The 23,879-nt window shown below is 48.3% G+C and overlaps 1 protein-coding gene across 2 annotated transcripts in view; it reads left to right on the top strand.

Annotated features, from left to right (window-relative positions):
• The window catches only part of GAS7 (growth arrest specific 7), a 213,500-nt gene that overhangs the window by 135,599 nt on the left and 54,022 nt on the right, over window positions 1-23,879 (top strand). For both annotated transcript variants that reach the window (XM_065416085.1, XM_065416084.1), the window contains exons 3-4: window positions 13,262-13,339; window positions 23,217-23,302. In XM_065416085.1, the coding sequence (XP_065272157.1) occupies window positions 13,262-13,339; window positions 23,217-23,302 (164 nt within the window). The remainder of the gene's footprint in view (window positions 1-13,261; window positions 13,340-23,216; window positions 23,303-23,879) is intronic.

Here is a 23,879-nt window from a genome sequence, read left to right as displayed (position 1 = left end):
AGAATCTTGCAATTAATGGCCATGGCAATAAAATGGCTTAAACATCATGCCACAATACTGGCCAGGCAAGTAATGGAAATAACCAGAGAAGTAGATAACCCAGGCTTTGGAAGAAGCATCTCAGGCTGTCGAGCACTGGAAAGCCCAAGCTCTTTTAGCAGGGCAACAGGCAGTCTAGAGGCATGATATGCTCAAACAAATAAAGCAGGAAAATAAAAAGTTGGAAACAACTGTGGAAAACCTACAAAAGAAAGGTGCCGTCCCCTGTTACCCAACAACAGACTTCATGAGCTTTTATAGTGCCTGAAGGATGGGGACAGAAATGAAAACAGGTGACCCTAGCCAAACTAAAAGATGGAACATGGGATAAATGGAATGGATGCTGCCTTGGGGACATGTGGAATGACCCATGGAGGCCACCATCCAATAGCCCATAGGCAGGGCTACTGCACCGCAATCACCACCTTCTGATGGAGGACCAGGTTTTGGAAAAACCTTCACCAAAACCTAGATCAGTTCCTGTTAAAACAGGAACATCTGGTGAAGAAGAGAGGGGGAGCCCCGAATTGTAAATTGAGCATGGCACCTCACCAATACCTCGATTCACCCTTGAAACCACTCCACAAATAACTCAAAGCAGATTGAAATTATTAAGAGAGATAGAACAGGCATCTCAGAAATTAGAAAACAATCTGAAACAGTCATGGCTCCACAATGATTGTGAAAGAAGGGATAATATTGCACCCTAATAGACTATACACCTCATCCACCTCGAGCTAGTGATTTAACAGCCAAGCTCGATGCCTTAAAAGTCAATGAATTAAGTGTCCTAGTAAGAGATGCTGGTCCTCCGCCTTCTGAAAATGTTAATGTGTTTTTGGCATGGTTACACAAATGTACACAATTCCTAAAAGCAGTGGGGATTACCATTGTAATGCTAGTACAAACTTTGCTAGTATATAACCAACGCTATTGGTTTTGATGACGATGTTATTCAAATGATTCAAAAGCATTTTAAACTATCTTGTGGGTTAGCTGCATTAAAAGGCATCACAATAATGTCATGAGAGGCTCCTGCCAAGCTGGCTGACAGATTCAAATGTACATTATGTTAACAGCAGGAAAGATGAATCTTAAGGAGTTAAAGCAGTGTTACAAGCACTGCCTTCAGGAGTGGCCATGGAATGAATAGAGGCAGAGGAATGAACAGAGAGGGTGAATGAGTGTCACCTGGAGTACTGAAGCAGGAGAATCAGGATCTTAAAGGAGAGAAAGAGAAGTTACAAGCACAACTGCAGGCATGTATGGTTAGTAGAGTTTCTAAGGAAGGAGACGATAAGGCTGTAACAAAGGTTGCTGAAGCGACTGCTCTGGCTTCTGGATTGAATGATCCTGTGGTTAGTGATCAGGTGACATAGGACAGCCCTTGCCGAGACTCAAAATGCATTTTTCAGCAACCCATGACAATAGATGTGTGGGGGCGCCCCCACTTAAGCATCCGAGTCAGGGATGGGCTTGCAGATTTTCTATTGGATTCTAATGGGGACAGGAATCCCCATAGTAAAAGACATATTTAGTGCATACCCAGTTACAGACTCTGTACAAATACAGGAAATATCAGGAAATAAGCAAACACATACTGTAAAAACACCACCTCTCCAGTTTGGTGCACATGCCATTCAGGAGAAGTGTGCTATTGCAGGGAGAGAAAATTTGATTGGAGCTAAAACAATAAAGCAGCTGGAAATAATCATAGATTTCCCAAACACTTGTATCCGACAAGCCCTGACTGTAAAAGAGGGGAAGGACAATGTTAATCTGATCCCCATGGGGCTTGCTAACTCAAACTGTAAAAGCAATAATACTGAAAAAGCCACCTCCTGTGCCGAAAGGCTGGGAAACCTGGTGGACTGAAATACAAACTGTGTGGGCTGCAGACTCTTTAGATACAAGAAAGGTACAAACTTCAGTTTCACTAGAAGGAGACGTGCCTCTACACATTAAACATATCCAATACCTCAGGAAGCAAAGGAATCACTAAGACAAGTCATAGAAGAACTGGAAAAATAGAAATTAACCCAGAGGTGCTCAGCGCCTAACCAGTAAAAAAGCCAGATGGAACATGGAGATTAAATGTCGACTATTGAGGGCTAAACAAAACTGCTTACTTCGGGGCCTCCCATAGTAGCAGCTTAGCCTGAGCTGGTGGAGGTGGTATCCCCCGAAATGAAATGGTTTTCTGTACTGGATGTGGCAAATGGGTTTTGGAGTTTACCTTTGAGTCCAGAATCCCAGTATCGAACGGCTTTTGTATTCCAGGGTACTCAATATTGCTGGAATGTTTTGCCTATGGGGTACTGCAGTGCACCCATAATATTCCATGTTGCTGTAAGGAACATGCTGGAAAAGGAAGGATTGTTACAAACGGGAAAGATAGTTCAGTATCAACAGAGAGTCCAACAAGACAAAAGGGTGCCCCAAGGATTGAACAATCACCACCTAACAGCTGGACACACCAGCAGGTGGGACTTGGGAACTGAGCTGGGGAGAAAGGTGTCAGGTGACTGGAAGAAGGGGGCTTTTTGGAGAGACCCAGAAGCCTGGACTGGGGTGGAGGGGAGACAAGAGGGGATGAGAGAGAGAGCCAGAGGTGGAGTCCATCACAGCTTGGCCGGCTCATCAGGGCACTGGTTTGACTGGATGGACTGTGACTAAATTTCTGCCTCTTTGTGCCAACCTAAGAACTGTCCAATTTTGTGTGCTATGTGACTGATAAATGGTAACCCTGACCTTGATTCCTGGAGATTTCATCACTTGACCTAGGCTTTAATTAAAGATTAACCTTTAATTCCTGGAGATTCCAGGACACCCCTCGAGGGTTGGCAACCCTAGTCCCGCCCACCAGGTTTCCCGCCCAGGTCAGGTGGAGGCTAGGTCTGTGCCAGCTCCCCACAGCTGCCCACACGGCTCTTACCATGGCCGGGCTGCAGCTCCAACGGCCTGCCTCCTGTCCGCAGCTGGATTGGGGTAAGAGCCACGCGGGCAGCTGTGGGGAGCCAGTGTGGACCAGGCCTCCACCTGCCCTGGGTGGGGACACAGGCCCAGGGCTCCTCTCAGGCCTCCCACATTCTGGGCAGGTGAAGGGTCCACATTGCTCTCCACAACTGCCCAGGCTCCCCGGCCGGGCTCCACCAGTTGCTGGCCTGGCCAGGGGGCAGGGCCTCGGGGGGAAGAGGAGGGGAAGGGGGTGGGGTCTGTAGCGAAAAGTGGATGGGCCAGGCCTGTCTACTTTCAAAAGTGGGAGGACCATGGCCCCATGGCTCACCCTGTTCCGGCGCCCCTGCCTAGGCGTCAAGTTCCCAGCAAGAAACTTTCTCCATCCCATAATGCCATCCATATCCATAATTGTTGTGCCTTTTATAACAAATTCCACAGATGATGTGGAAAAAGCTGAAGTACTCAATGCTTTTTTGCCTCGGTCTTCACCGACAAGGTCAGCTCCCAGATTGCTGCATTGGGCAACACAGTATGGGGAGGAGATGAGCAGCCCTCAGTGGTGAAAGAACAGGTTAAGGACTATTTAGAAAAGCTGGACATGCACAAGTCCATGGGTCTAGCTCTAATGCACCCAAGGGAGTTGGCTTATGTGATTGCAGAGCCATTGGCCATCATCTTTGAAAATTTGTGGCGATCGGGGGAGGTACCGGACGATTGGAAAAAGGCAAATATAGTGCCCATCTTTAAAAAAGGGAAGAAAGGAAAGAAAAAGGGAACTACAGCCTCGCTTCAGTCCCCAGCAAAATTATGGAGCAGGTCCTCAAGGAATCCATTTTGAAGCACTTGGAGGAGAGGAAGGTGATCAGGAACAATCAACATGGATTCACCAAGGGCAAGTCATGCCTGACCAACCTGATTGCCTTCTATCATGAGATAACTTGCTCCGTGGATATGGGGAAAGCGGTGGATGACTTTAACAAAGTTTTTGATACGGTCTCCAACAATATTCTTGCCAGCAAGTTAAAAAAGTATGGATTGGATGAATGGACTATAAGGTAGATAGAAAGCTGGCTAGATCGTCGGGCTCAACGGGTAGTGATCAATGGCTCCATGTCTAGTTGGCAGCTGGTATCAAGCGGAGTGCCCCAGGTGTCAGTCCTGGGGCTGGTTTTGTTCAACATCTTTATCAGTGATCTGGATGGTGGGATTAATTGCACCCTCAGCAAGTTCACAGATGACACTAAGCTGGGGGGAGAGGTAGATACGCTGGAGGGTAGGGATAGGATCCAGAGTGACCTAGACAAATTGGAGGATTGGGCCAAAAGAAATCTGATGAGGTTCAACAAGGACAAGTGCAGAGTCCTGCACTTAGGAAGGAAGAATCCCATGCACCACAACAGGCTGGGGACCGACTGGCTAAGCAGCAGTTCTGCAGAAAAGGACCTGGGGATTACAATGGTCGAGAAGCTGGATATGAGTCAGCAGTGTGCCCTCATTGCCAAGAAGGCCAACGGCATATTGGGCTGTATTAGTAGGAGCATTGCCAGCAGATCGAGGGTAGTGATTATTCCCCTCTATTCGGCACTGGTGAGGCCATACCTGGAGTATTGCATCCAGTTTTGGTCCCCCCAATACAGAAGGGATTTGGACAAATTGGAGAGAGTCCAGCGGAGGGCAACAAAAATGATTAGGGGGCTGGGGCACATGACTTATGAGGAGAGGCTGAGGGAACTGGGCTTATTTAGTCTACAGAAGAGAAGAGTGAGGGGGGATTTGACAGGAGCCTTCAGCTACCTGAAGGGGGGTTCCAAAGAGGATGGAGCTCGGCTGTTCTCAGTGGTGGCAGATGACAGAACAAGAAGCAATGGTCTCAAGTTGCAGTGGGAGAGGTCTAGGTTGGATATTAGGAAAAACTATTTCACTAGGAGGGTGGTGAAGTACTGGAATGGGTTACCTAGGGAGGTGGTGGAATCTCCATCCTTAGAGGTTTTTAAGGCCCTGTTTGACAAAGCCTTGGCTGGGATAATTTAGTTGGTGTTGGTCCTGCTTTGAGCAGGGGATTGGACTAGATGACCTCCTGAGGTCTCTTCCAACCCTAATGTTCTATGATTCTATGGTAGGGGTCTATTACAGACCATGTAACCAGGAAGAAGAAGTGGATGAGGCTTTTTTTGTTTGTTTTTTGTTTTTGTTAGACAACTAACAAAATCATCCAAAGCACAGGAGTTGGTGGTAATGGGGGACTTCAACTGCCTAGACATCTGTTGGGAAAATAACCTGTGCCCTGCTGTGTTATCCCACAAGTTATTGGAATGCATTGGAGACAATTTTTTATTTGAGAAGGGGGAGAAAGCTACTACGGGAAAGGCTGTTCTACATGTGATTTTAACAAATAGGGAGGAACTGGTTGAGAATTTGAAAGTGGAAGGCAGCTTGGGTGAAAGTGATCATGAAATGATGAGTTCATGATTCTAACGAATGGTTGGAGGGAAAAGAGCACAATAAAGATAATGGATTTCAAGAAGGCAGACTTTAGCAAACTCAGGGAGTTGGTAGGTAAGATCCCACGGGAAGCAAGGGTAAAAACAGTTTCAGAGAGCTGGCAATTTTTCAAAGAGACATTATTAAGAGCATAAGAGCACACTATCCCACTGCATAGGAAAGATAGGAAGTATGGCAAGAAACCACTCTGGATTAACCAGGAGATCTTCAGTCATCTGAAACTCAAAAAAGAGTCCTACAAAAAGTGGAAACTAAGTCAAATTACAAAGGATGAATATAAACAAACAACACAAGTATGTAGAGATAAAATTAGAAATGTCAAGGCACGAAATGAGATTAAACTAGTTAAACATTGTACAAATGCATTAGAAGCAAGAGGAAGCCAAGGACAGGGTGGGCCTGTTACTCAATATGTGGAAATGGCAGAAATGCTAGAAGACTTTTTTGTTTTAGTTTTCACCAAAAAGTTTAACAGTGATTGGATGTCAAACATAGTGAATGCCAATGAAAATGAGGTAGGATCACCTGAGACTAAAGTCAGGAAAGAACAAGTTAAAAATTAATTAGACAAGTTAGATTCTTCAAGTCACCAGGGCCTTGAATACTTAGGCAGCTGACTGAGGAGTAAGCTGAGCCATTAGCGAATATCTTCAAAAAGTCATGGAAGATGGGTGAGATTCCAGAGGACTGGAAAAGGGCAAATATAGTGCCACTCTATAAAAAGGGGAATAAGGACAACTGGGGGAATTACAGACCAATCAGCTAAACTTCAGTACCCAGAAAGATAATGGAGCAAATAATTAACCAATCAATTTGCAGACACCCAGAAGACAATAAGAAGATAAGTAACAGCATGGATTTGTCAAGAACAAATCGTGTCAAACCAACCTAATAGCTTTCTTTGACAGGGTAACAAACCTTGTGGCTGAGGGAAGCAGTAGACGTGGTATATCTTGACTTTAGTAAGGCTTTTGAAACTGTCTCTCATGACCTTCTCATAAACAAACTAGGAAAATACAACCTAGATGGAGCTACTTTAAGGTGGGTGCATAACTGGTTGGAAAACCATTCCCAGAGAGTAGTTATCTGTGGTTTACAGTCAAACTTGACAGGGATCAGTTCTGGGTCCAGTTCTGTTCAATATCTTCATCAATGATTTAGATAATGGCATAAAGAGTACACTTATAAAGTTTGCAGGTGATACCAAGCTGGGAGGGGTTGCAAGTGCTTTGGAGGATAGGATTAAAATTCAAAATGATGTGGACAAACTGGAGAAATGGTCTGAAGTAAATAGATGAAATTCAATAAGGGCAAATGCAAGGTACTCCACTTAGTACAATTAAATGCATACAAAACGGGAAATGACTGCCAGCGGAAAGAGCTGGGGGTCATAGTGGATCACAAGCTAAATATGAGTCAACGGTGTAACACTGTTGCAAAACAAGCAAACATCATTCTGGGATGTGTTCGCAGGAGTGTTGTAAGCAAAATACAAGAAGTAATTCTTCTTCGAGTGCTGTTCCTGTGGGTGCTCCTCTCCAGGTGACAGTGCGTCCCGGCGCCGTTGATCAGAGATCTTTGGTAGCAGTGCCTGGTCGGGACGCACGCACTCAGCTGCTGCCTCGCGGTCTCGTTAGAGTCTGCCTGAGCGTGCGCGTCCCGCACCCCCCTCAGTTCCTTCTCAACCGTCCTTGGCTGAAGACAGGACTCGGGGCAGTGCTGATCCTCTTCCCTGGTCTCTGAAGGAAACAATTACAAAGAACTTAGAAATAGTTAGTTAGTAACATCCCAGTTGTTTCCCTTCCCTTAGAATAGTTACTTAGTTTAAAAAACAAACAAACAAAAAAACCTTCCTTTTCCTCAAGTTTGTCTCCCGCTGAGACGCTCTCCCCTGGCATTCCTAGTGCAATAATGCCAGGGGCGTCAGGATTCAAGAAATGTGCTCCCTGTCAAGATTCTATGCCAAGGTCTGATGGACACTCACATTGTGTGAAGTGCCTCAGCGAGACACATGTCCGTGCCAAGTGTGTCCATTGTACGAGCCTCAAAACCAGGGCTCGTCCTGACAGGGACCTGTGGCTGAAAATGCTTCTGATGGAGAAATCCCTACAGCCGCCTATGGAGACGGGCAATGGCAAGCCCTCTCCCTCACACTCCCCGGCCAGGTCCAAACCAATTGGGAGCATGGCTTCACCCTCTCAGGCAAAGAGGCAGGAAGCCCAACTGTCTCTGTACAGAGACTTTCACAAGGGTAAAGGGTCTCCTGCGAGATCCTTACCCTCAGTGCTGAAAGTGCCAAAGGCAGGCGCCTCCGACCATCCCAGCACCTCAGCCACAGCTCCTGCGGAGCGCAGAGGCAGGGACCCAACTTCCTGTCCGGGAAGGTCTCCTCGGCACTGGTCCCCTCGGCTCCGAAAATAGACCCGGTGCCGACAGCGCATTCTGCCCCGGTGCCGACAAGAACGTCGACACTGAACCTGCCTGCCACTCCAATAGCAGCACTGGACCTCCCGCAGGGCGCCTACAAACGACCCACGGCACTGGGAAAAGCCAAACAGAAGTCTGTGCACACTTCTGAGCACAGATCGCACTCAGCGGAATCACAGCCCAGGGAGCAGCAGCAAGAGTTCCTAAGTCAGGATGACCTCTCAGTGGCACCTCAGCCTAACTCTCCGCTCCTTGACACACAGTGCTCACTCTTTGACTTGCCGCTCTCCCCACCTGACCTGGCTACCTTTACTGACAGTGAGCCTGATATGCAGCAGCAGGCGGAATTCTCCCCACCTGCCTCTCCTCCTCCACTGGAACCTTTTGCACCTCAGGTCAGAGCTCTCAACCACCAGCCTCAGTTTCCCTACTTTGCCCGCCCCCATGGGCGGCGCCTTACTTCTCTTATCCTATGCCTTGGCCTCAGTGGTACCCGTGGCCAGCTCCTACTGCCATTCACCCTCATGCTTCTTCCACCAGACCACAAGCTCCTTCTGCGCCCCTATCTCCAGCTCCGTCTACTTCTAGAGCGCCTGAACCCACCCTGCAGAGGTGGGCTATGGACCATACCCTGATTCACCGACTCCTAACTCTCCATCAGCTCCAGACAGAGCCCTCATGCCTCCGCCTCCACAGAATATGGACGACTTTAAACAATTCCAAGAACTTTTCAAGAGGGTGGCACTCAGCCAAGACATCCCTTTAGAGGAGGTCCAGGAGACGCAACACAAACTCCTCAAAATCCTCCAACCCTCTGTGCCTTCAAAGATCGCGCTTCCCATAAATGACGCACTCCTAGAACCAGCTGACACCCTCTGGGAGACACCACCCTCTATCTTACCAACTTGCCAAAAGGCTGAGCGTAAATATTATGTTCCTGCTAAGGATATAGACTTCTTATTCTCCCATCCACAACCAAATTCTCTTGTAGTGGATGCAGCGACACACAGGACGAAACAGCCACACTACCGGCCCACCCCTCAAGACAAGAATCTCAAACACCTTGACCTCTTGGACCGCAAGGTTTATACCTTCTCCACTCTGCAATTCAGAATTGCAAACTATTCCGCCCTACTTGCAAGCTACGACTTCGACAATTACAATAAACTCTTTGATTTTACCTCCCATATCCCAGAGGACAGGAGAGCAGACTTTAAGTCAGTCCTTGTCAGGGGCCAATTGGTCTCCAGAACGGCCCTACAAGCATCTGTAGACATGGCAGACACAGCAGCCCGCACTACCGCAACTGCAGTGGTTATGCGCAAATCTTCCTGGCTCTCCGCATCCGGTATCCCCAAAGACCTGCAGACCAAAGTGGAGGATCTCCCCTTTGATAAAGAAACTTCCCCCCCCCCCCCAAAAAAAAAACCCCGACGAAGTTCTTCACACCATGAAAGACTCTAGAGCGACCCTGCGTACCGTGGGCATTTACCCATCCTTTCCCAGGAGACAATAGTATCAACCTTATCAGAGCATGAGCTTTCGTGGGTGAATACCCACTTCGTCGGATGCATGCGACGAAGTGAGTATTCACCCACGAAAGCTCATGCTCCAATACGTCTGTTAGTCTATAAGGTGCCACAGGACTCTTTGCTGCTTTTACAGATCCAGACTAACACAGCTACCCCTCTGATACTTAACCTTATCAGAGGCCATGCACATAACAGTATCAACGGCCTCAGCCCAGACTGAGAGGGGACAGGGTAACAGTTTTCAAGTACATAAAAGTTTGTTACAAGAGATGGGAGAAAAATTGTTCTTGTTAACCTTTGAGGATAGGACAAGAAGCAATGGGCTTAAATTGTAGCAAGGACGGTGTAGGTCGGACATTAGGAAAAACTTCCTAACTGTCAGGGTGGTTAAGCACTTGAATAAATTGCCTAGGGAGATTGTGGATTCTCCGTCATTGGAGGTTTTTAAGAGCAGGTTAGACAAACACCTGTCAGGGATAGTCTAAATCAGTGGTTCTCAAAGCCGGTCTGACGCTTGTTCAGGGAAAGCCCGGGGCGGGACGGGACGGTTTGTTTACCTGCCGCGTCCGCAGGTTCGGCCAATCGCGGCTCCCACTGGCTGCAGTTTGCCGCTCCAGGCCAATGGGGGTTGCGGCAAGCGGCGCAGGCTGACGGATGTGCTGGCCGCCCTTCCCGCAGGAAACCCACCCACTGCAGTTACATCCTATGTGTTCCAGGCCTCAAAAATGCTTGGTCTGGCTTGTGTGCTGGGGTGAGCCATCTCTGTGTGTGTGTGAGAGGGGGAGCAACTGTAATGCATTGGGATTTAGCCTTCGGCTGCCCTGCCTTATTGGGCTCTATACAGCTGAGAGTAATGAAAGCTCTTTGCTGTGGCTAACTCAGTCCCTAGCCTGAACTGATTAGTGCCATGTATGGAAACCTCTGTCATCTATTTACTCTCCGCCAGTTGTTGAGACTCTGCAGGAGATGCTCAGGGTTGTATTGCATCAACCCCAAAGCATGGATGGCAGAGTTCCTGTTGTCCTCTCTGTACCGTACCCCACGGCTATCGCCTTCTGGTCCTTTTCTGTGCCCTGGACACTTGGCTCACTTCTCATTCACTCAGGTCACATAGCTTGTGTTCAGAATTGTTTCCCTGGTCAGGTCGCTTGGGGCCCGGTCCAGCAAGATGTGTTCCCTCATGCAGCATCTTCAGGCTCCTTTGGCCACTCTCCACCCACTTACCATTGTGGTGACTGCACCTCTGACTGAGGAATGCTGAGTACAACTCCCATGAGAGCCCTCTGCAGAAAGCTGCAGCTCAAGAGGCAATTCCTGGCAGAGCAGAGAGACAGCAAACGTCAAGCCTCCAGCTGCAGCAAAATGTGGAATTGAATGGCATCTTAGTAAAACGTCTAACTCCGTGCTCGTGGACTCAGAGTCCAAGAGCCCTGATTGAGATGACTGGGGCAGTTCCCACCTCTTACTGCTCTTGTTTCTGCTCAGGCAGGTGACATTGGGGCTGTTTACACCCCATCCACGTTTTCATGGTTGTCTCTTATGATTATTTCCCTTTGTTTGGGCCATTTAGTTCCTTTGAGTCTTTATCTCTATGTTGGCTGCTGCAAATGACATTTGATCTGGGGTTCGCAATGGGGGGAAAAAATGACCACATGAGGGAGCCTAAGAAGCACATGTGAATAGTGTGCATATGTGCTTCCTCTCAGCTTTAGGCCCCTCCCCAGCAATTCCAGAAATGACTGTTGGTGGAGGTATCCTGGAATCACTGAGGCGAGGAATGTGACAGGAAGGTCTGGCCCACCTTTGTATGCTCTGAGTTACAGGTTATCTTCCTGCACACACTTTCCTTGCTCAGCTAGTTATTTGTTCCTCTGCTCTGTGCTTCTCCTTGGAGCTGAAGCTGAAGAGGCAGCAGTAGCAGAGCCATGCATCCAGAGGTGAAAGTAAGCCGGTACGGTGTACCGGCAAGAGCCAGTACGCCGTGCCGGACCGCACCGGCTTCCGCGGTGGGGATTTAAAGGGCTCTGGTCTCCCGCGGCTGCGGGGAACCCAGAGCCCTTTGAATCCTGCCCGCAGCTCTGGCAGCTGGGCTGGGGCTGGGATTTAAAGGGCTCGGGACTCCCCGCAGCGGCAGAAGCTCCGGGCCCTTTAAATCCCGGCCCCAGCCCGGCAAGGCTCTGGGTTCTCCGCAGCTGCGGGAGCTCCGGGCCCTTTAAATCCTGCCCGCAGCTCCGGCAGCCGGAGCTGCAGTGGGGATTTAAAGGGCCCGGAGCTCCGCGGCGGCCGGAGCCCTGGGCCCTTTAATTTGCCCCTGAGCCCCGGGGGCTCCCAGCCATCTCTGCAGCTGGGAGCCCCGGGTTGATTTAAAGGCCCTGGGGCTCCCAGCCACAGCCAGTGCCCCAGAGCCTTTAAATCTCGAGAGGCCCCGCCTCTTCCGGATGAGGCCACGCCTCTTCCGGATGAGGCCACGCCCCCTCAGGACTTCGGCAGTTCCGGTAAGTCCTGTAAGTTACTTTCACCCCTGCATGCATCCCATAACACTGTTCCACAAGGTGACTGACATGTATTAGGATGGCTTTGACTTTGAGGCTGGTACTGTCTTGTAGTATGAGTTGTAACCTGCTCTGCCTGCAGTGAATGGTGCCACCTTCCTTGTTTGCCTCTGGGCAGGGCCACCTTTTTGGGTTGCTGATCTGAGGCCAGGTCTACACTACAACCTTTTGCTGGCATAGCTCTGATGGTGAGGGGTCTGATTTGTAACGGATAGAGCTGTGCCAGCAAAAGCCACTAGTGTAGCTGCTGTTCTACAGACAACACTGATCCGTACAGCTTATTTCAGTCAGGGGAGCTGGAGTCAAGAACCCCGGTGCAGAGCACAGCTTTGTCAGACGGGCTGTGTCCGCACAGCCACATCCCCTGCCTGGGGTTTTCTGCCATCTCCCCAGGCTCCTCCTGTACAGACCCTCAGCAGTCAGAGTTTGCTGAATCCCACAATCAGCTGCTCACCTAGCAAACACTCATGAAGACAAGGGACCATGGCTTCCGTGAAGCCACTGCCACCAGTCACAATCCTGGCTCCTTGCAATCACTGTCAGAGAGGGGCAGGACAGAGACCCTAGCTAGGGCTCCTCTCCATACAGTAATTCATTGTTGCCAACTCCACATAGCAGGAAGTCGCCAGACAAACCCTGAAAAGTCGCTAGATGTTGCTGTTTAAGCACGCAAACAGAGTCAAAAATGTCACTAAACAAAATCTCCACAGAATTTTGTATATAAATCCATTCCATGCTCTTCTCACTACATTCTGTTGCACATAAGTCAATGTCCTTACATCTCAGTTGAGAATGTCCAGGGCTTCTTGGGCTGAGATCACTGTAATCTCCAGGTGAGGAAAAGAAGTCTGTGGAGGCTAATTAAATACTTTGCTAAAGCCAGGTGCACTTTGGTGAGAACAGCACATTAGCCAGGGCTTGTTTTTATGCAAATATGTTCCTTCTCACTGCTCCGTAGTTGGTGGCACACCCTGTGATGCAGGGAAAAATGGCTAATGAAGTGGGCAGGATGGGGGAGGCAAGTTAGCCGGCGAGGAGAGCTGCACAAATGGAAGGTGGGGTGGGATCTCTGTGGGAGGGTGGGGGGAAGCATCAGGCAGTGGGTGGCACTGCACTGGCCAAACAGGGAGCTGGCAGTGTGGGGCCGAGGCAGGGCGGTGGGTGACCCATTCATTCTGTGACTGTGTCCCATGGCACTGTGCCGTGCTCATAGGGCCCTGGTGCACTCACTGTGCTGTTCTCTTTGAACAGAAACCACGTGGGAACGGCCGAGCAGCGTGCCTGGGACCCCCAGGAGCCCCGGGAGCCAGAAGAGTGCTGTGCCTGCAGGTACTGTTTCCTCGGCTGGGCCTGCTCTGGAGGTTTGCCCAGGCAGCCTGGAGGGTGAGGCATTTCCGGCTGGGAAAGGAGCTCAGCGTCCCCGTGCTCTGGCCTGACAGGCACTTTCCAGCTCAGGCATGACTGGCGGGCTCCAGGGCAGTGGCTGGTGCCCCTCTCACCATGAGCGCCTTCCCAGCCCTGAGCTACAGCTGATGTGGCTCTGCCCCCGGCAGAGAGCCAGCTCAGCTACAGCTGCTGCCCCAGGTGCGGAGCAGAGGCCACAAGGGGTGCGGGAGGGAGGCAGGGTAGGCGCAATCCCCACAGAGGACACAGCCTGGGTAACCCAGGCCTGCTGGATGTGGTGCTCTGTCTTCCTCTAGTGACACCTAGACTAGTTAGGGATTGATGCTACAGCCTTGGCTAAGAGACCCGTGTTTTGTGGCTCAGGCAGTAGAGGTTCACACATTAAGCTCCAGAGGGCCCAGGTTTGATCCCAGCCACCACAAACCGAGGTCTGTCGACCTTACACCTGCATGGGGGAAAGGCCTTAGCCCAGCTCAGCGAACATGCCAGCCCGCCAAGGAGCTGCACAGCAGTGTGAGAGCGAAGGTGTGTGCCCTGCTTGGGGAAGCCCAGGACAGGCTCATGGCTCAGCCGCTGGGCAACAGCCCATCTCCTGGTGACAAGGCCTCTGTCAGCTACAGCATCTGTGTGGAGGGGAATGCTGCACAGGGGAGGGGAAGAGAGTGCTGCATAGGGGAGGGAAGGGGAGCATTGCACAAGTGAGGGGAGCCTTGAAGGGAGGGGAGCACTGCCCAGAGGAGCATCAAAGGAAGGGAGTGCTGCATGGGGGAGGATAGGAGGGAGGGGAATGTCAAAGGGAAGGGAGTGCTGCATGGGGGAGGGGAGTGTCAAAAGGAAAGCTGCACTGGGGAGGAGAGGAGAGCAGTGCTCACAGGGGAGGAGAAGAGAGAAGTACCTTTCCTCTGGGCCTGGCTCCCACCCCTTCACAGTGAAGAAGGCTGATAGTGCAGAGTAGGGAGCTCCTGGGGGCAGTGTGGGGAGTCCTTACAGAGGCCAGGCTGTGCCCTGTTAGAGGGGGCTGGCCCACACGTAGCCCTACCACCCCCAGGGAAGGGTAAGTTACAGCAGCAAGCAGTCTGGTTCCCGCAGCAGCCCCCAAGGGGAGTGCAAAGCCGTTCGGGCCAGTTGGGTGTAGTGGAGCCTTCTGAGGGCTCCCCCATTCACAGTCCCCCTGCATAGGGGCCGCTGAAGAGCAGACAGCGGGTCTGGGCAGATGGTGGGCCCAGGGCAGTGCTATGCTTGGGGTAGCTATGACTCTGCTGAGCAGAAAGGGGAGCCCCACAATCCCCTCCCACACCAGGAACCAACTGAAGCGCACACAGCTCTGAGGAGGGGCTGAAAACAGGCAGAGCCATTGGATCATGTTATATCTTTCTCTGCTAGATTGAAGAGCTCATTATCAAATTTTTGTTCCTTATTATAGACTGTAATCAAGCCCCTCTTTACTCTTCTCTTTGTTAAACTAAATAGATTAATCTCCTGGAGTCTGTCTCTCTAAAACATGTTTTCCAATCCTTTAATCATTCCGATGGCTCTACTCTGAACATTATCCAATTTATCAACCTCCTTCTTCAATTGTGGGCTCCAAAACTGGACCCAGGATTCCTGCACCAGTGCCAAATTCAGAGGTAACACAACCAATCTACTTCTGCTCGAGATTCTCCCATTTATACATCCAAGGATCCCCTTCTACAGATCTACATTAGCTGGGGATCTGGTCCATTGACTCCAATGGAGCGATACCAATTTACCCCAGTTGAAGATCCGGCCTTCACTTTGCCTGTAGATTCTGCGTTATGTGACTGTGCCATGCAGGCCGCGTCGCTCCAGGGCGGGGGACAGTTTGAGGCTGCAGGTCGGATGTTTATTCGGCACTGGTGAGGCCACATCTGGAGTACTGTGTCCAGTTTTGGGCTCCCCACTACAGGAAGGATGTGGACAAATTGGAAAGAGTCCAGTGGAGGGCAACAAAAATGATTAGGGGGCTGGGGCACATGATTTATGAGGAGAGGCTGAGGGAACTGGGATTATTTAGTCTGCAGAAGAGAAAAGTGAGGGTGGATTTGATCACAGCCTTCAACTACCTGAAAGGGGGTTCCAAAGAGGATGGAGCTAGGCTGTTCTCAGTGGTGGCAGATGACAGAACAAGAAGCAATGGTCTCAAGTTGCAGTGGGGGAGGTCTAGGTTAGATATTAGGAAAAAACTATTTCACTAGGAGGGTGGTCAAGCACTGGAATGGGTTACCTAGGGAGGTGGTGGAATCTCCATCCTTAGCGGTTTTTAAGGCCTGGCTTGACAAAGCCCTGGCTGGTATAATTTAGTTGGGGATGGTCCTGCTTTGAGCAGGGGGTTGGACTAGATGACCTCCTTAGGTCTCTTCCAACCCTATTCTTCTATGATTCTATGAAACTCACTCAGTAGAGCCCCACCCAGACAGCCACCAGAATGGGCTCATTTAGTTCGGAGGGCTGCACTTCCAGTGCCCATTTCCTGGCACCTTGGCTGTGAGCCCCACAGCTGTCAGCACTGCACTCTCTGCAGCCCATGCTGACCTGACCAGCTGCTCGCTAGCTGGTTGCAGTCCCATCAGCAGAAGGGAGGGGAGACTTCCCTGGCACTCACCAGCACAGGCAGGGGATCCGTAGAGCCACACCTCCCACCCAGACCCACCCACCTTTAGGCTCAGAGCAAGCAGGGCTAGTTTGCAAAGGTTTCAAATCCTGCATTCTTCATGGGAATGTAGGTGACTCAATTTGTCTCCTATACGCAGGGGAGGGGCTCAGCCCTAGCACCTCCCCTACCTTATACCAGGGTTCACTCTTCAGGGAGTGCAGCCCATGACTGGGAGAGAGAGCGGAGGGAGAGGAGTAGCTGAGGATCCAGCTTTCGGGCAGGGACTGGCCACAAGCATCCTACTCCCAAGAGGGGTGGGTAGAAAGCAGCCAGCAGCAGACTCCAGTGGGGCAGTGGCGGTTGGGGAAGAAGGGGTGTTGTAAATTCTTGAGCACCAAGTAATTTTATCCCCTAAAATACTAAAAATGTAGAATGCAGCTAAACAAGAAAAGGTAGGGGCCAGATCTGATTGGCTATCTCAATGCCCACTCAAGGAGGTGATGCCCTCTACCGTAGGCACATGGGGTTCTTCGCAGGCGTTAGGGGAGGCACTGCGTGATGAAAGACAAGCAATATACTCCCAAGGATTAACTGCCAATCTCCTGTAACTAAGGAAAGGAAAGGAAGAAAAAGATAAACAAACCTCAACCCAGACAGAACACAAGCAATCAGAAAACAAAGGTTCCTTCAGTTACACGTTCCTCTTGTGTCTCTCTTGGAGAGCTGTCCTCAGAGATTACACCTTGAAGAGTGGGCCTGGTCTGTGGGATGCTCTCCTCTGTGTAAGTTAGGACCAGAATGCATTATTCCCCAACTCAGCAATGAGTCCTGACTCAGAGATGGGCACAGGGGCTTTGTCTAAGGGACAGTGAATCCTGCTTGGTTTATCATGGATAATCTAAACAGTCGATAAATAGGCAGAGGTGAGTGACCTGAACTAAATCCTATGAAATTGGACAAAGTTAATAAAAGAACCAATTCAAAGAGCAGTGTGGAGACAGGCAAATTAATAATATTAAGAACTTTAAATTTAAATTAAATCTGTTTACCGAGGTTAGCTGCTGTCTTCTCTCCCGGTGTATGCGGACTGAACAATCTGATGTTTAACAGGAGAAGCTTTTAGTATCTTAAACTACCATAGTATTTCCATATTCCATTAGAATTATTGCAAGAACAATTTAAATCTAAACCCTTGGCAGTGCTTTTGCAAACTCCATTTCACCAATAGTGCTGAGGTCTCTGAGATATCACCGCGTGCAGAAGCCGTGCTGGACTGAAAGTTACCTCTTGGTGCTGTGTTGTAGCTTCTTTGTTCTTCTTGGTTGTCTTGCTGCTCTTTGTTTGCTTCTTGAGGTGTTGGCTTGGAGGTTTGATGAGAATACATTAACAGGCTGAGTTTGTGTGAGAATGAACATAAAAGCTCAAGAGAGTGTAAGTGTGTGTAAGAGCATAAAACCATAATCAGAGAGGGAGTCTCTCACTTCAGAGGAATTATACTCCTCTCTTGCCATGATCTGACTGGAGCTGGACAGCACATCTCTTTCAAGGGCTTGACTGGACTCAAGTATCAGCCACTGTCACCTTTCATTGGCTCAACCCCTTCATGGGCTGATCTTGGTAGTATCTTCCATTCTCAGGTATGCATGTGCAGCAGGGCTGTAACTCTTTTATTCGTTCCATTTTCTGAGCTATCCCACTAGTTCCATCAGGTTTTAATAGGAGTTTAAATTCTGTTTCAAATGAATACAGACACTGCTATTTCCTATATTTCAGCCCTTAACATCGTTTTAAAAACAAATTATTCTTAAAGAGTCTTTAAACTTAAATGGGGATCAAATAAAACACTGTCTTTTCTTCTTAACTGTCTGTGGAGAAGTTCTTCTTGTCTTCCTGAATTTGATAAGGAGTTGCTTAAGCCCTGGCAGATAACTAATTAATTTCCTAATGAATATAAATAATTTTATACTCAAGTGGCTTCTTATATTAGTTCTCAGTTCTAGCAAGGTCATTTGATTCCATATTTGTACAGAAACATCTCAATATTCATATAACAATGGTATCAGGCAGTTCTTGTATGGAGTGATTGAATTTAAATACAAAACATTTGCAAATGAACATCTCAAACAAAGCTTATATCATCTTAAGTATTTGAAAGACAACTCAAAGGTTCACCTTCAAGAGAAAACATGAGTTAGAAGTAATCAGTCTTCTGTAAAACATTTCCCAACCATAAATGTTCTTAAAGTTTGAAGAATGAAGGCTTTAGAAAACGTATAAAAGAAATCCGTTTCAGTGAGGATATTTCTAGAATTCTTTGTGTGGGTTTAAAACTAAAGGTTTTTCTCTTTGCAAAGAGGAAGGGTGAATAGGGTGCTTTTTTGACTTTGTTTATGACTCTGGTAGCACATCTTAAGCATCACTCGTCTTTGTAATATCCTGAATAAACCAAATCTCTTTATAACTTGGTTTTTTTAGATAAGAACATAACATAAGAACATAAGAAAGGCCGTACTGGGTCAGACCAAAGGTCCATCTAGCCCAGTATCTGTCTACCGACAGTGGCCAATGCCAGGTGCCCCAGAGGGAGTGAACCTAACAGGCAATGATCAAGTGATCTCTCTCCTGCCATCCATCTCCATCCTCTGACGAACAGAGGCTAGGGACACCATTCTTACCCATCCTGGCTAATAGCCATTTATGGACTTAGCCACCATGAATTTATCCAGTCCCCTTTTAAACATTGTTATAGTCCTAGCCTTCACAACCTCCTCAGGTAAGGAGTTCCACAAGTTGACTGTGCGCTGCGTGAAGAAGAACTTCCTTTTATTTGTTTTAAACCTGCTGCCTATTAATTTCTTTTGGTGACCCCTAGTTCTTGTATTATGGGAATAAGTAAATAACTTTTCCTTATCCACTTTCTCAACATCACTCATGATTTTATATACCTCTATCATGTCCCCCCTTAGTCTTCTCTTTTCCAAACTGAAGAGTCCTAGCCTCTTTAATCTTTCCTCATATGGGACCCTCTCTAAACCCTTAATCATTTTAGTTGCTCTTTTCTGAACCTTTTCTAGTGCTAGAATATCTTTTTTGAGGTGAGGAGACCACATCTGTACACAGTATTCGAGATGTGGGCGAACCATGGATTTATATAAGGGCAATAATATATTCTCAGTCTTATTCTCTATCCCCTTTTTAATGATTCCTAACATCCTGTTTGCTTTTTTGACCGCCTCTGCACACTGCGTGGACATCTTTAGAGAACTATCCACGATGACGCCAAGATATTTTTCCTGACTCGTTGTAGCTAAATTAGCCCCCATCATGTTGTATGTATAGTTGGGGTTATTTTTTCCAATGTGCATTACTTTACATTTATCAAAGAACTCTAATAGATTAGTAAGACACGATTTCCCTTTACAGAAACCATGTTGACTATTGCTCAAGAGTTTATGTTTTTTGGGGAACACCACTAGTTACCCCTCTCCATTCTGAGAATTTACCATTAATTCCTACCCTTTGTTCCCTGTCCTTTAACCAGTTCTCAATCCATGAAAGGACCTTCCCTTTTATCCCATGACAGCTTAATTTACGTAAGAGCCTTTGGTGAGGGACCTTGTCAAAGGCTTTCTGGAAATCTAAGTACACTATGTCCACCGGATCCCCCTTGTCCACATGTTTGTTGACACGATTTCCCTTTACAGAAACCATGTTGACTATTGCTCAAGAGTTTATGTTTTTCTATGTGTCTGACAATTTTGTTCTTTACTATTGTTTCAACTAATTTGCCCGGTACCGACGTTAGACTTACCGGTCTGTAATTGCCGGGATCACCCCTAGAGCCCTTTTTAAATATTGGCGTTACATTAGCTAACTTCCAGTCATTGGGTACCGAAGCCGATTTAAAGGACAGGTTACAAACCTTAGTTAATAGTTCCGCAACTTCACATTTGAGTTCTTTCAGAACTCTTGGGTGAATGCCATCTGGTCCCGGTGACTTGTTAATGTTGAGTTTATCAATTAATTCCAAAACCTCCTCTAGTGATACTTCAATCTGTGACAGTTCCTCAGATTTGTCACCTACAAAAGCCAGCTCAGGTTTGGGAATCTCCCTAACATCCTCAGCCGTGAAGACTGAAGCAAAGAATCCATTTAGTTTCTCCGCAATGACTTTATCATCTTTAAGCGCTCCTTTTGTATTTTCATCGTCAAGGGGCCCCACTGGTTGTTTAGCAGGCTTCCTGCTTCTGATGTACTTAAAAAACATTTTGTTATTACCTTTGGAGTTTTTGGCTAGCCGTTCTTCAAACTCCTCTTTGGCTTTTCTTATTACACTCTTGCACTTAAGTTGGCAGTGTTTGTGCTCCTTTCTATTTGCCTCACTAGGATTTGACTTCCACTTTTTAAAGGAAGTCTTTTTATCTCTCACTGCTTCTTTTACATGGTTGTTAAGCCACGGTGGCTCTTTTTTAGTTCTTTTACTGTTTTTCTTAATTTGGGGTATACATTGAAGTTGAGCCTCTATTATGGTGTCTTTAAAAAGGGCCCACGCAACTTGCAGGGATTTCACTTTAGTCACTGAACCTTTTAACTTTTGTCTAACTAACCCCCTCATTTTTGTATAGTTCCCCCTTTTGAAATTAAAGGCCACAGTGTTGGGCAGTTGAGGTGTTCTTCCCACCACAGGGATGTTGAATGCTATTGTATTATGGTCACTATTTCCAAGCGGTCCCGCTATAGTTACCTCTTGGACCAGCTCCTGCGCTCCACTCAGGATTAAATCTAGAGTCGCCTCTCCCCTTGTGGGTTCCCGTACTAGCTGCTCCATGAAGCAGTCATTTAAAGTATCGAGAAATTTTATCTCTGCATTTCGTCCTGAAGTGAAATGTTCCCAGTCAATATGGGGATAATTGAAATCCCCCACTATTATTGGGTTCTTAATTTTGATAGCCTCTCTAATTTCCCTTAGCATTTCATCATCACTATTACTGTCCTGGTCAGGTGGTCTATAATAGATCCCTAATGTTATATTTTTACTAGAGCATGAAATTTCTATCCATAGAGACTCTATGGAACCTGTGGATTCGCTTAAGATTTTTACTTCATTAAAAGTACACGTGTATGGCAGCCTTGTGTTTTTCACAAGGAGAGGTGTCTTATCCTCAGAGAAGACTCTCTTTGTTAGTTGTTTGTCTTTTGACCAATTGTTCCTAGATTTGCAGCCTGCGATTTATAGGTAGAGCCCTGTGCGGATACAGAAATGTGTATCCGCATCCGATCCGCTAACCGCAAAAATTATCTGTGGATATTCGCATCCGCAGATTTGCAGGGTTCTACACTGAGGGCCAGGCTGAGGCTCTGAGGCATCCCCCCAGCTGGAGCCCAGTCAGGGAGGGCCACGGTGCAGCTGTGGGGGACCCCCACCTTTCCTGGGTGGGGGGCCCAAGCAGCCCCTCGCCAAGTGTCCCAGCCCCCCCACCTAGTGTCCCTGCCCCCCATCCCCCTGCCAAATGTCCCTGCCCCCCTGCCCAGCATCCCTGCCCCCTAACCCTCCCACCCAGGGCACGTGGAGAGACCTAGGCTCCCCACAGCTGCCAGAGTGGTGCTCCTGGACCCGGCTCGGGGGGGGGGGCAGCTCAGAGCCCGAGCAGCCTCCGGCCCGTGTTCCTGCCCCCCCGGTCCACCGCCCAGGGCAAGTGGAGGATCTGTGTCAGAGCCCTACTTTGTATCCGCATCCGCGCTGCTATCTGTAGTAATGGTCTGTGGATATCCACAGATATAAAGTGGATACCTGCGGATTTGCAGGGCTCTATTTATAGGACATTTACAATTTGCAATTAAAGATTCCTATGAAAGGCACAAATCCAATAACTATCATGTAAGTACCTCTTTCCAACCTGGCTAGGTGGTTGTCTCTTTCTGTTTGTCTGTCTGGTCTATTCAGATTGTAATCTCTTTGGGGCAGGGACAGTCTGCTTCCCTGTGTGTCCTGTGCACAGCACAAAGGAGTCCTGACCTCACTCCATGTGCTCCCAGAATATAAACAGTGACTCATTTCTAATAGCACAGCAACTCAGAACTGCAGGTTTCTCTCTCCCAACACCCCTCCCTCACTCCCAGGGCATTATGCAGTCCCAGTTTAGGTGCCACTTTGAGTTCTGTGGCAGCTCATACCATCAGCCTGACAGGGTAATGGCAGAGCTCTAATAGCCCTGCAGCTGCCTGACTGACATTCAGTCCCCCAGGAGCCCTCCAGTGAGTCACAGCCCAGGGGAACAGCCATTAGTAGTAGAAATGGCTGTTTCTACAAACACCTTCTGGAGCAATCATCCCGGAGTGTGGTGGAGCCAGGAGCAGATGCTGAGGGCTATGTACATGGATTCCTCCCTCACTTGAGACAGGATCAGTGTACTCTATCCCCATTTCTCAGGCTCTATGCAACAGGCAGCTGCAGACATCCGTCCCTTAGGGAGACATTCGGATTTGGGCATGGACCCAAGCTACATGCTCTGAAAACGAGGATCCCGGATGTATGAGCCCCTGAAAACTGAGGGTGCAGAAGTCCTTTGCACTCATTATTTGTTGTCAGGACTGGTTTCTGCTTTATGCTTAGTGTCGGCTTTTCAAGGAGCAGATGCAGTATCCAGCCCCAAGCAGCCACAAGTCAGGCCTCAGAAAATCAGGGGATGGGCTTTCAAATCATGCAGTTTTAAAATATAATCAGCGTTGGATTGTTGTCCTTTGCCTCTAGTTTTTGGGGTGCTGGTTTGCAGAACAGAAGTGGAACTAGTATCTGCCACATGGGGGGACTAAGTGGACTGTTGGGAATTGATTCAAGTTCTAGGGCGTCTCCCTTAGACCTTTCTACAGCCGTCTAACTCTGCTGACTTCAGTCTGCCCTGGAGCAGTGAGAGGAGGCCTGGGCCCAGAGGCTAGACACACTACTGGGTTGTGGGTTGGCACTGCCCCATCCAATTCTATCGAGTCAGGCCCATGCCTGTTTAGAGGTCTGTTCAGTTCAGGCACTTCTGGGGTAAGACGGCACATAGGGAAGGCAAGTATCTTGTTACAGGGTTCTGAGAGTTTACCTTTATGATAAATAAAGTGACCAAGAACCATTGAAAGTCTGTATTTAAGTATTTGCTGCCTAGAGCAGCCCTTCTAACCTCCTCTGTGTGTTCCTTACAGCGAATGGATATCACACCCCTGTGACGCCCATGCATCAAATGGAGCCTGGTCATATGAGCCTCCGGAAACCCAGCGGGGACCCCCAGGTAGGTTTTGGGGAACATTCTGAGCAGGAGTGTAAAGGAGTAGGGGAGTTTGTGAGCCCTCCAGTGACACTCACAGTAAGCATGCTTTAGAAGCTGCCAGAACCCAGTCAGAGCAGCAGTGTGTATGTAGCTGGGCCAGGCATGTTTGTCTATAGGCAGGAAACAGTGGAACCCCACTGTACCGTGTACTGTGAAAAAATTCATACAGATACAGACAGACATCATCTTCCTTTCCAAATGCAAACAGATGGACATCATACCAAAAGGACTAAAGGTAAACAGCTGCTACTCTGAAAACTGTATCGTGTGGTTTCCTCATGTTTCCACCACCTCCCCTGCTAAGCTGTTCCAATGTTTAATCACTGCTAGGAAATTGCATCTTATTTCAAGGCTGAATTTGTCAAACTTCCATTTCCAGCCATTGAATCTTGTTAGGTCTTGGTCATCAAGGCTGAAAACACCCTGCTCTCAGATCTCTGTTCCATGATGTGTCAGTGCCTAGACACAGTGATCATGTCATCTCTCAACCTCTCTTCAATAAGATGAGTAAATGGAGCTCCTTGAGCCTCACATAGAA

Source organism: Emys orbicularis, chromosome 13, assembly GCF_028017835.1.
Source record: "Emys orbicularis isolate rEmyOrb1 chromosome 13, rEmyOrb1.hap1, whole genome shotgun sequence".
NCBI classification, from domain to species: Eukaryota; Metazoa; Chordata; order Testudines; family Emydidae; genus Emys; species Emys orbicularis.
Note: the sequence above shows the minus strand (reverse complement) of the source record. Positions and strands in the feature narration are given on the sequence as shown.